Raw genomic sequence first — 12,862 nt, forward strand, 5'->3', positions numbered from 1 at the left:
TATATGTGGATTCCATGATCAAAACTGTTGAAAAAGTGTTAAACAACACAATAAATTCTGGATGATCCTAAAACATATATCCTGAAAAGTAGTAGACTCACATTTGATTCTACATTTTTGAACATGTTTGTGTTCCGACAAACATGTGAAGAGATACTACATCTTTGACTTTTCAACTTTGATGAACTTTTTTATCTTTCATGTGCATTGTTCACTTGTTTTATATTGGTCAAATTATTTTTTTTATCTTATCCTTCAGATTCATCAAGATATGCTTAGAGTGCACCAAACTCTTTGTTAGGTGAATAACAATCTTCTTCTCTTTCTCGGTTAATCTACCAGCAATAAGACGACTTTCTACCTTTAGCTCCATCTTATGGTTGAGAACTCCATTACGACCATTCATTTGTTTCCTTCTTTATATAACCTCGCAGCCTAAACAGACACCCACATTTCCTTGAGCCCGTGTCTTCTTGGTTCAATTTCTTACTAGGTGGTTTGTACTCAGAACTCCTTTAATGTGCCGACACAAACAATGATTTATTTCTCCCATCACCTGAATAAGATTTACGTATACTTAAAATAGACCTCACCTTTGTTGATTGTCGACAAACCCAATTAATTATATCATCTCTAACTTTTCATGTATCCTCGGTGAAAAAGTAAGGCTTCCTGTCTACTTCATTATCACGAAGTTTGGAAACTCCATAACCAACAATAGAAGGTTTCACATCAACAAAAGTTTCAACCATAGACAGTTTCAATTCGACGGAAGGCTTGATGTTACGTGATTTTAACTCAACACAATTATCAACTGTGTTTTCGACAGTAACTATAAAAGAAAAACATTGCAAAAAAAAGTATTAAAAATCAATTCAATCATTATATGCAACAAAATGGAAAAAATGGAACAAACTAGACAACTACATATATTAGTTAACCGATGTTCTTGAAACGTGTGATAACTATCATGGATACCTATAGTAGCTAATGATGTAGGATTTAATGACAATCAAGTGTCCTTTTTACTCCTGCAAAATTATGTCTCCTTAAAACCTCATAACCATTTGGTTTAATTTGCTTACGGTTATAAAAAAAACCCAAACCGTTCTTAGGCCTTCATGGCCATTAATTCTATTGCTTTTTCTATGAGAAGTGGAGAACGGTAATATGAGATATTCTTTGAGTATAAGACCACTTGCACAATTCATATAAGGAAGTGGTATGGGAACATTGGCGTGGGAAATAGGAGAGAATATCAATTTCACTATATATTCTCAATTCAGTCCCTTCTTTTCTATTGTTCTTCTATAATTATTCTGGGCATTGTTTGTGAAGCTCCAACGTGTTGGCTTCGAGTGCACGAGTTCAGACACGTAGTTGTGTAAACCTTGGGGAGCAAAATCGGATATTGGGTTGCACCGGAGGTCCACCAGAATTTTGGATTCAGGGCAGTGGCTTTTGCCACGGCACAACAATTCTCTTCTATCTTTCCTAGCTATCCAAAATCTATTTCCTCTTAATATTTCCAACAAATGACTATTACGAGTTCATATCAAAATCAACAAAATGTAAACGAGTTAAAAAAATACAATATCTTATACTCCCTCCGTTTCAAAATGAGTGTCGCTTTGGCCAATTGCACACAAATTAAGGAAGGGAATGAAATAATCATTAAACATAACTCTTTTACTAAACTGACATTACTTTATAAGAAAAAGACGAACTTAAAGTTACATTGGAAATTGTGTGAGAGAAAAGTTGGAGAGGGTAAAGTTGGAAGAATAAAAATAAAGTTGTATTGGAAATGTAAAGTGACATTCATTTTGAAACAAATTTTTTTGGCTAAAGTGACACTCATTTTAAAACGGATGAGGATTTTTTAGGTCAAATGAATGTGTATAATCCTTGTGACAATCCCTACCACAATCCTTATGAAAAAGTAACAACAGAATTAACGTGTGACTGATTTTATTTGAGTGAGATTATTTCAAGATTTTTTGAGTGACGAAATTGGATCCTAGATAATAGATACTCTTGTCTTTGGTAACAAGTTATGGTCGTAGGTAAAGTTACTGAAGCTTTTGACCTGTAAATGCTTTGGTTCTTAAAAAATAAAAATAAAACAAAAAACGAGAAGAGGAAAAGTGAAAAAACACGCTAGCCAAGTTAACCTCCGCTCCCTTCTCCGCCGTCAATGGCAACCACGGCGGCGCTCCGCTCCCTTCTCCGCCATTCACGACCTTCTTCACTTCTCTACCTGTCACGTATCCAAACTTCTCATCCCCCTTCTCCATTTTCCCATCCTTTCACACCTCACTCTCCTACCTCTGCTTTTCTCGACGCGTTCCACACACGTGCTTTCTCCACTGGCTCTTCCAACAACGAACCGGATACTGACTCGTTAGGTCTCGACTCGCCGGTTCACTCTGAGATTCTGAAAACAATCGCTGATAGTGCAGGCGCCGAAGATATCCCTGTTTTTCCCGTTCGTGCCGTCATTTCATTGCTCGAATCCTTTCACGATCTTACTGGATTTCCATGGTAACCTTCAATATCTCCTATTCTTATTACTGGTAGTTACATGTTATTTGGCACTGTTGGGATAAATAGTTTAATTGCAGCTTTTAGTACAAATGCTTATTACTAAAGTGCTTATTTCTATAGCAAAAGATAAAATAAAGTTAAATTGTTTTCGTATAAGTTATCTTGGTGAACTTGTGAAAATAAGCGGATAATAGCTTGTTAATAATGTCACATGTTGTTTCAATATCTTCTCCTAAACAGTAAATAAGCACAAATAAGTCAATGCAAACTGAACCTTAGTTTAATATTGGTTAAGCAAGTTAGAAGTTAGTTGTGATTAGTTAGAAGTTTGTTATAGTAGTTACATTAGGATCACTATATAAGATGAACCCTACACTCATTGTATCAACTTCTTCACACTATCAATTTCGAAATTAAGACTTGTTTGGATTGACTTATTTTTGAGCTTATGCAAGTAAATAAGCTTTTATGTATTATTATTCACAAGCTTGTCAAGGTAGTTTATGAAAAAACAGCTTATGAAGATACTGTTTTTGTTAGTGAGAACTTATGAATTAACATAAAAGCTTATTTATTTGCATAAACTATTTTTCATAAGCTCAAAAATAAGCCAATTGTTGTTTGATCTTCGATTCTGAATTGAATGTCTGTGTTAATTCAGTATTTGAATATTCAGGTGGTTAACTATAATTTCGTCTACTTTGGCTCTCAGACTTGTTCTTCTTTGTCCTTTGGTTTTTACGCTTCACAAGCTTAAAAAGATTTCAGAGTTTGTCCCTAAATGTGAGTATCTTGTGCTCAACTCGAATTAGTTCATTGTTTCTTTCTCTTGGTAACGTGATCAATTTAAATTTTAGATTATATTAATAGTTATTAATTTAGGCTGAAGCATAAATAATTTCATAAATTTGCTCTGCAAGTTCATGTTTAGCTGATTATTATTTATTGTGTGTGCATAGATATATATCTCTTTCATTTCACAACGTAGGGCTTCAATTTTGAGTTGATTTTGAGTGAATTGATCCTTTAAAGTTGATTTTGGTTAAAATTGAGTTGAAGAAGGTAAAGTGATTTATGTTTGGATACAGTTACATAGAAGTAAAAATGAGTTGATGTTGAACAATAAATCTGAGTGTGAAAATTAATTCTAGAATCAAAAGCTACAATTTTTAGCTTCAAGTAGAATCAATTTTGGAGGGAAATCAATTCTACACCGCTAGAATCAAAAGCTACAATTTTAAGCTTCAAGTGTTTTTGTTCCTTTTATGATTAGAAAATGAGAGTGAATACTTGCGTATCAGTTATCACCTTTCTTATAGTATTATATACAGTATTTTTTCCTTTCTTTTTCCATAAGTATTTCATCTACTTAAATTATTATTAATTTTTGTTTGATTCCTTCGCTTCTTAAAGTGCCCCCTCCATTCCCACCGCCATTCTCAGGAAAGAGTTATATACGTCAGATGCGGTTCTTTGAAGAGAAGAGAAAAGCAGTTGGATGCCCTTCATACGCGTGGCCTCTGTTACCGTTTATTGTTCAGGTGACACATCTAAATTCATGGGAAACATTTATGATGAACCCTAGAGAAATGAATTTTCTTTTTCTCCTCCCACAGTTACCTATGTTACATTATAGCCAAAAACAACCACCAAGAAAGACTGTATACTGCAGTCGTGATGAGGGTGTAAGAAATTTCTAGTCTCAAGTTATGTAATATATAAATAAAGAGGAAAAGAAAAACCATGAATGGTTTTAAATTGTAGTACTTGCAAATAGAAATTAAATAATGTCTAAAATCGGAAAAGGGAAAGATAGCAGCCTCTCGTCCAAAATAGAATATGTTTTTGAATAAAGCTTAAGTATTTGATAGAAAGTTTCTTCCTTTGCAACTTCGACAGAGCTTACATTGCTGCATTGCTTTACCTAAAAAAACATTAAGTGATACAATGTTGTTAGACTATTGCCAATCATTTCTAGAGACCATACATTATCTCATAGCATACCTTGACAGTTTATACTTGAAGAATTCTTGCATCATTGAGTTCAGGATTTCCAACAAGTTTTTGATGGTTATTTCTTCAAATTTGAACTTGTTCCCTACTCCCATGAATATCAGAGGAGGCATCCATGAGCTGGTTAGAAGCTGAATCTTCTGTCAAAGATGTCCATTTGATCTAGACAGAGCATCTTTGGCAATTAATGCAGTAACCTAATTGTTTGAATGTTAGTTTTTTGTTGTGGTAAAAAGAAAGTTTCGGTGGAGGGGAAAAGGCCTCATTCTAAGGTTAGGCTGTGCCAAAAACCTCAGGAGAACTGTGGTCTTACAGATTGCCTACCAATAAAATACCACCAGAAGCTCAAGACCTTTTAGGAGTTACATTTTGTTCCAACCAGTTGCCTTGCAAAATTAGTTGAGTTTTAGCATCCAAGGAAGTTATTTTCCTTTCGTTTTACTCAGTTACGCTTTATTTCAGTGGATAGGGATTAGAAAGAAAGTACTTATAAATGCGCCAAAGGTAAGGATGTGAATCCTCTAAGGCTTTGTTTGCGAGTTTAGAGGGGAAGGGATGGGTGAGGGCTTTTGAAAATAGGAAGGAGCAAGTGGAAGAAATAGATGACTTTGGAAGGACGGGTTTGAGGGGTTCATTTTTCTTCAAAATACAAAATCCTCCTAGTTTTGGGGAACTAAAAAATTGTTTTGGAGGAGGATTTTGGAGGCTTTATATGAATTCTTCAAATTCAATCTATGTTGTAAAATTCAAAGTATATCAACAATAAGCATTAATTTATCATTCTCTAAAAAAACACTTTCAAAAAATGTGAAAGGTATCTCCATTTTCCCCTTTATTTCTCACCCCCCAAATCCCTCCCCTCCCCACCAAACTCCCAAACAAAGCCGAAAAGTATACCTAACAAAAGGGGGATGGGGACTGTCAGAAAGAAAAAACTGACCGAATTCTAGCCGATTTCCTATCAATTGAACATTTGTGATTAAGAAATGGATATTAAAAAATTGTACAAGAATTTGATTTTTGTTGTCATTCATGAGAAACTAAAATATGGAAAAACAAAGTTACATGTTCATATAGTTTAACAAAAAATTCACTATGGTTCTGTGTTTTTAATTTAACTCCAGGTTCCCTGCTTTTTCGTGTGGATGTTTAGCATAAGGAGGATGTCACTGGATGGTCACCCTGGTTTTGATTGTGTAAGGCTCTAACTGAAATGCTGTTTTCTTATTGTGTCTGCCAATGTTGTCAAATATCAGCTATGGCCGCATCCTGGCAGATGCGGTGGCAGATTTTTTACAACCGCCACGGCCAATTTGTGAAGGATGGCGGCGCCATAGCGTTTTATGGCGGCTTAAAATGACATTTTTGGCTTTCCGACATGGTGTGCCGTCCGCAATCAATAACATTGGTCTGTGCTTTTCTTAACTTCCTATTGAGCAAACATAATTACAAGGTTGTACAGTTTCATGAATGAATAAACCACTTCATGGGATATCCAACATGAAGATCCAACACAATTTGATTATATGGATTGGAACAATAACCATGAGCTTTAATGATGCCTGCAAGTTATGGACTTGCAGCATTTTGGAACTTTATTGCTGTAGAGGCTGTATCAGTGTGGAATGTTGAGTATTAAGTATTAACATATATGTGTACCATATTCACACAGACACCCATCGTTGCTGAATGATTTAACATGCTAATTATTGCAGGGTGGTGCTTTATGGTTCCAGAATTTAACAGAATTTTCTCACGGTTATTCAGGGTTCACATTTCCTTTTCTGATGGCTGGTCTTCACTATGTTATTGTTCAGGTAATGGAGTAATGAGTCTATCCCATTGCCATGATGGATCTTTAAATTATCTCTATTTACCTTTTGTTACTTTGCACCCCCATCTCCATGCCCATGTGCGGTAAAGGCACGACTTTAACATAAAGCAATTTAATTCTATTAAAAATAGAGAATCATAATTTATTATTGCGCTTTTGTGGCAACCCCCTTGATAAAGTTGGGATGTAGTTGAGAGCCAAGTATTTAACACGATATTTGGGGATCTGATATAATAAAAGGTATGATTACCGAGCCAAAATAGCTTGCAGACTTATTGGATCTAAAGGTAATTGATCTATGGCTAGTGATTACTCAAGTTAGGCAATCAAATACCTGGTGTTTGCTTACTGCCTCTGTCATTCTGCTTATAATGATGAAATCAAACTTTGTTGCTTTTTATCTCATTTACTAAACAATCTACATTGCTAGTTCCACCAGTAGCTAGTCAACAACAGAGAAATATACATAGTATAATAATAATATTATACGTGCTATAAAAAATAGTCAGATTATAGTTTAATGCATAATAGAGTGAATTTATTGTTTTCTGTCTGAGATTTGTTTGATCTGTGCAATTGTACTTTAAGATAATTCTTGCATAGTCTCATTGGTTTTGCGAAGGGCATAGATAGTCAGTAATAGACTGTGTACTAATTTATGTTCTTGATTTATCAGGTAACCTTTAAGAAACCTATGATTGAAGAAACACAGGACATTTTTGACTTGTTATCCAAGGTGAGTATAACAAGTATAGAAGTTCTAATGTGTTACTTCATATTAATTTTCTTGAGTAAAAACAAAGTTGATCCCTGATTTGATTTCTTAATTTTGCATTTTCTGTGATTTAAATATCTTTATTTCATTTTACAAATAGTGTTTAAGAATGTGGTATATGCTTCTGTTCATCGAGTTAAACTTAAAGGCAGTAGTTCAACAATTTAATGATAAATATTTCTGTTTATGCAGTACTACAAGCGATACTTGGACTTTCTAACATTGCCTATAGCTTTCATTGGCTTTTCTATTCCTCAGGTAATTTTAATCCTTACATATTTTGTGTTGTTACCGTGTTAATTGGATAAATGACATATCTGAGATGCATTTTGTGAATTTATGGTAGTAGACCATATATGATAGATGGCCAGATGGTTACTACTAGATTTCGAAGACTATGGTTTTTATATAAGTATAGAAACCCAGAATTGACTACACATTTTACGAATAAAACTACGTTCGGAGCTATCTTTTTATGCAAGATATCTGTACTCTGTAGGCACTGCTGCGGTGGGGAATGGGGATGTATGGTTTCAGAAGATTAAGGAAACCTATAATTTACTTTTTAATATAAGCTACAATTTCCTCACAACCTATCAGAGTCTATTTTCATTTGTTAGTTAATCTGATTACACTCAAAACAAAGTTAATCTGATGGAACCCGTAAAATCAAGATAAAGTAACTGTATTTTATTGAATGATAAAGATGAGCTCAAAGGCTCTACAATGGTGGAATAGCTGAAAAGAAAAGACAATCAAGAGTCAGAGACTCTTGCCCAGAGCTAAAGCTCCTACCAGAGAGAACATCTCTCCTAATAGACTCAACAACAATAATCCTGAATGAATATCACTACACAATCTCACTCCGTCATATAGAAAATCCGTAACTGAATTCTAAGGATTTCACTAACCAACTCATGCTCTCCCATATGGCCCCACTTTCTTCTAGAATATATCAGGTGTCCTATCATAATCTGATTAATAAGGTTACTTGATCTACCTTGACTGCAATGGTTGGTTGATACTAGATAGAGTTAAAAATACTGCAACAATTCAGTCTAGTGGTACATTCTCCTATTTTGAAACCAAAGGTAGAGGTTGTGATCGCAGTTTCTGAACTTGCATGAGTAGGATTCCCTTGTCAATTTGATAGGAACTTACAAAAGAATAGGGAACATTCCTAGATTACAATGTTGCACAGGTTCTGAAAGGGGACCTCCTAAAGCCAAATGGTCCCAAATCTATCAAATCGACAAGCTACCCTCCCCCCCCTCTCTCTCACACACACACACACACATACACTTTCCTCTTCATTTATAGGCAACTACCTTATTATTTTTCATAACTATATTTCTACTTACTAAGTTGGTCTAGGATTACTTATCAGTACCTATCCCAAATATAATCGGTAACTTGAAACTATATTGGTTTCTCATAATTTTAACCAAAGATTAGTTAGCAGTCACATTACTTCAACATTCCTTTTGCGTATGTGACATTTTCCATTGCAGTTGGCAGTTGCTTTATTTTACGGAAAACTCATTCCATCTCTTCTTGCCGTAATCTGAAAGTTGTAGTCTTAGTTACTGTAATTTATTCTTGCAGGGGAGCCAACTCTATTGGATTACCAATAGTTCATTAACGCTAGTTCAGGTTAGTAAGAAAATTGTGAATTTCAATGCCCCGTTTACTTTGTGAAAACATTTTTCTATTTTCATTTTCTAAAATTTGTGTTAGTTTTAGTTGCTAAAAGGAGATGCTAGACTTTTGAATTGAACAATTGTGTGCATTTGGAAACATTGAAAATGCCAAAGAATTCTTTTTAATTATTTCCAAAATGCATGATCCCTAAATAGCATTTCATCTCCTTTCCATCACAATGTTTTATTTCAAGAGTGTTACATCTAATTAACTAGTTAAAATTAACATATTTTAGGAAAGGAAAACAGAAAATGTTTTCATAAAGTAAATATGGCCTAAGTTTTTTAAGTTTGAACTACTATGTAGAATAAATCTTAAATAAACTTTGCAGCACTTTGCTCTTAGAAATCCGGCTGCCCTTGCAAAGTTGGGGTTACTGGACAAGAATCGTCAAATAGCAGCTTCCAAGGAAACTGATGCTTCTAAAACACCGCCTTTACTGGGGGTACAAGACAATAGCACAACAGCAGCTACCAAGGAAACTATTTCTCCTGAAAAGAACCCTCTGGATTCACCTGAGAAATGGCATAAAATACCTATAGAGAACATGTCCTCTGTAGAACTGACCACTGTGAGTGGATAAGAACATGCATCATGTGTGATATATCATTAAAACATTATCGGCTCCAAGAATTTTTCACAAACTAGTGGTTTGATTTTGTTTTACAGCTTGCAGTCCCATTTCTAAATAGTAGCGATAAAGATAGTGCAATACCTTTGCTAAAGTAAGTTATTCTTTCAAGTTACTTAAGTAAGTTATCCTTTATAATTTCTCCAGTGTGGGTGAAGAATTAATAGAAAGGGAAACTCCTTTTGTTATCATAGTTCTTGGCCTTATTTCTGATTGATGGTGCAATGCTTTATTAACTCCCATATACAGATTAGCACTTGATAAGGACCCTGAATACTTGCGAGCTTTGGTTTTAATGGGACGGGTTCTTTTGCTGAAGCAAGTAAATGATGAAGCTATTCAATACTTTGAGCGTGCAATATCAAAGGTGTGAATTCATATTTGCCTCCATTTTGTTTTTAATTTGCTACTCTGGTTTTATGTATAGCCAACCCCACTTAGTGGGATAAGGCTTGGTTGTTGTGTGTTGTTGGTTTTATGTATAAAATACGTGGTTTGGTATTTGTTCCTCTGAACTATGACTTTTAATCGCTATTTTTCATTTTTTTTCTTACACTAGAAATTTATTGTGTCATTTCACTTCGTTTGCACCTTTAATGCCTAATTATTTACTGATTTTTCATTAGCTTTCACTTGCTGGCCTCCCAACTGATCCAGAAGAGTTTGATTTTTTGATTCTTTCATCCCAATGGGCTGGTATTGCCTTTGAACGACAGGTGAAGTGAATACTTCAACTTTATCAAATTTCTGTCTTGTTTTTTTGTTTGTTATGACCATAAAACACTTGAATATGCATTTGACAGAGGGAATAATGTGATAGTTTGTTTATCGAATGGGTCTTAGATCCGTAATACTGATTATCTTGTTGCCTTGATGAGAATTGCACCTTTATTCCTCTTATTAAAAACAGATTTTGTTGTAAAAAAAAAAGATTTTGGGACTTTTTTTTTCTTCTTTTGAACAGATTTTGGAACTTGGTTTGGGTTTAAGAAGCATTTGTATTCCGATTTTCAGTTTAACATCAACAGGCAAAATGGAACTTAGTTTGGGTTTATTGCCTAACTATCTGGCCCTATGAAGTCGATATGTACTACAGAAATCGAAAAGTATTGGTGTCTGACACTTATCTAATACCGATGTGTCTGATCCCAACAGGTGTCCAGAAAGTATCCAATAATTCTATTTAAAAACATTTTTCCACCGATACTTCTCAAATACATATATATTCAACATTTCTTGCCTACTAAAGACACGAAATTATATGGAGTATTTTTTATGACACATTTATAGTAGAAAGAATATATTTTGATATAGATGGGAGAAAGATATGTAACTACGCCTACTTGTTATTATCACAATTTTTTTTAATTAAAATTGTGATCGTCATATATTGACTACTTATATAGAATTTATGTATTAATGAGAAATCAGCATTGTTAATGTCTCTTCACAAATAAATAAAAAATGCCTCTTCACAAATATTATGCTTCTAGTTCTTTCTTATTCTTTCCTAGAAATTGGATTTCATTTTCATTTTTCTTCAATTTTCTGCATGGCAGGGAAAGAAGGATGAAGCGCGTGCACACTTTGAAAGAGTTGCAAATATGGAGGAGCCTGAAGATCCCGCTAGCAAACGCTATTATTTTGATGGTTTGCTGCTGCTTGCCAGGTACAACTTGGTTAAATACCTTAATCAGTGTTCAAACTTTCCTTTTCTTATTTTCATTTTGCTCATGGGATTGGATTTATTGGGGTTACAGCTCTTTACATGATTCTGGACAAAAGGCTGAAGCTGCAAAGTATCTGCGTCTTGTTGTTGCTTATAATCCTGCTTATAAGAAATTTTTGGAACAATGTGAGCAACATGAAGATATTGCTAGTGATCTTGCCCAAAGTAGGAGAGACCTCTGATTTCAGTTATTTCACTGATGTCCATATTTATTGTGTATTTTATGTATATCTAAACAATAAAGTTTTACCTCATTTTATTTTTGCTTTACAGTTTCTAATTTATAGTTTGACAAATAATCAGCTTAGATGTCAGCTGCATTACACAATTATTTATACAAAATTGTGTAAATATTGAAGGGATGGCATAATTTGATCCTCCCTTGTCTCCCAATTAAAAAATCCATGTCTCTTCTGGAAACCACGCGTAACAATGTACACAAACCGAATATGCCATCACTTTTTTATTTTTTTTAAGATCAACCTAATAATACACTTTTTTTTTTCCTTGTGGATTACACAATTATTTATACAAAATTGTGTAAATATTGAAGGGATGGCATAATTTGATCCTCCCTTGTCTCCCAATTAAAAAATCCATGTCTCTTCTGGAAACCACGCGTAACAATGTACACAAACCGAATATGCCATCACTTTTTTATTTTTTTTAAGATCAACCTAATAATACACTTTTTTTTTTCCTTGTGGTGAACCTAATAATACACTAAAAAATTCAAACTCAATTGAGATTTTATTGATATACCATTTTAAAAAAATGTGTTTTACTAATTTGTAAATGGCTACTTGCATTCAATTCTTTTATCACATCGAGCCAGTTTCTTGCAAGTCTGCGCCGGCGCTGGCGGAGACATCTTGTTTGATTGTTCGTTGTTTGATTGTTCGTTTTAACGATGGATGTTTTGCCTAGCATCATGGAGCATGACAGCGATGTGACAAATTGCTCCTCACATAGGGCATTAAAATCAATCGATTCCTTGTGATCTATATAATATAAATTTACGGCCGATTCCATAGCCCTTTATGGAAATGTTTTTTCTCCTTCTATTCTTATGACACGTGGCACTCTCATCCTATTCTTTTTTCAAATACTCTCACCACATTCATCCTCACAAAATACTCTCACCACATTCATCCTCACAAATTTGTATTTATTGTTTATGTATAAAAGGAAGTTTTACAATTTCAAATTCTAATATGCTTCAAATTTCAAATCAAACATTTCCTATTCATTCAAAAAATACGAATTCCAAATTATTGTTGATTTATTTTGTGAAAACGTATGCTTTATATTTGTAAAAATAATTAAATGTTTTTTCTTTCTGCTAAACGTTTCGTATTTTAGAAATACAAATACAAAAGGAAGTTTTACAATTTCAAATTCTAATATGCTTTTTTTGAATAATCAAATAATTTAAATTAATATATTTGAATTCAGATATTAAAATAAAACAAGTAATATCTAATTAAAATACGATTAATGAAATAATTATTTAAATATCAAAGAGATGAAATAATTGATATATGTCAAATAATAAAAATATGATTTGATTTGTCAAAAAAAAATGATTTGATAAAAGTGTAACTTTTTAAAATAATTTAATTAGATTTGGTA

General features: G+C 33.7%; 1 protein-coding gene across 1 annotated transcript; it reads left to right on the forward strand.

Annotated features, from left to right (window-relative positions):
* The first annotated feature begins 2,134 nt into the window (after positions 1-2,134).
* On the forward strand, positions 2,135-11,650 carry LOC146908872 (ALBINO3-like protein 2, chloroplastic). Its single transcript, XM_085723627.1, has 14 exons — positions 2,135-2,544; positions 3,224-3,330; positions 3,961-4,088; positions 5,685-5,756; positions 6,276-6,377; positions 7,071-7,130; positions 7,362-7,427; positions 8,775-8,822; positions 9,202-9,441; positions 9,540-9,595; positions 9,751-9,868; positions 10,128-10,217; positions 11,061-11,170; positions 11,262-11,650. The coding sequence occupies exons 1-14, from the start codon at positions 2,198-2,200 to the stop codon at positions 11,410-11,412; spliced, it is 1,695 nt and encodes a 564-aa protein (XP_085579753.1). The 5' UTR covers positions 2,135-2,197; the 3' UTR covers positions 11,413-11,650.
* Positions 11,651-12,862: the final 1,212 nt, after the last annotated feature.

Source organism: Medicago sativa, chromosome 7, assembly GCF_051527215.1.
Source record: "Medicago sativa cultivar Bolivia chromosome 7, Bolivia_mono, whole genome shotgun sequence".
Classification (NCBI taxonomy): domain Eukaryota; kingdom Viridiplantae; phylum Streptophyta; class Magnoliopsida; order Fabales; family Fabaceae; genus Medicago; species Medicago sativa.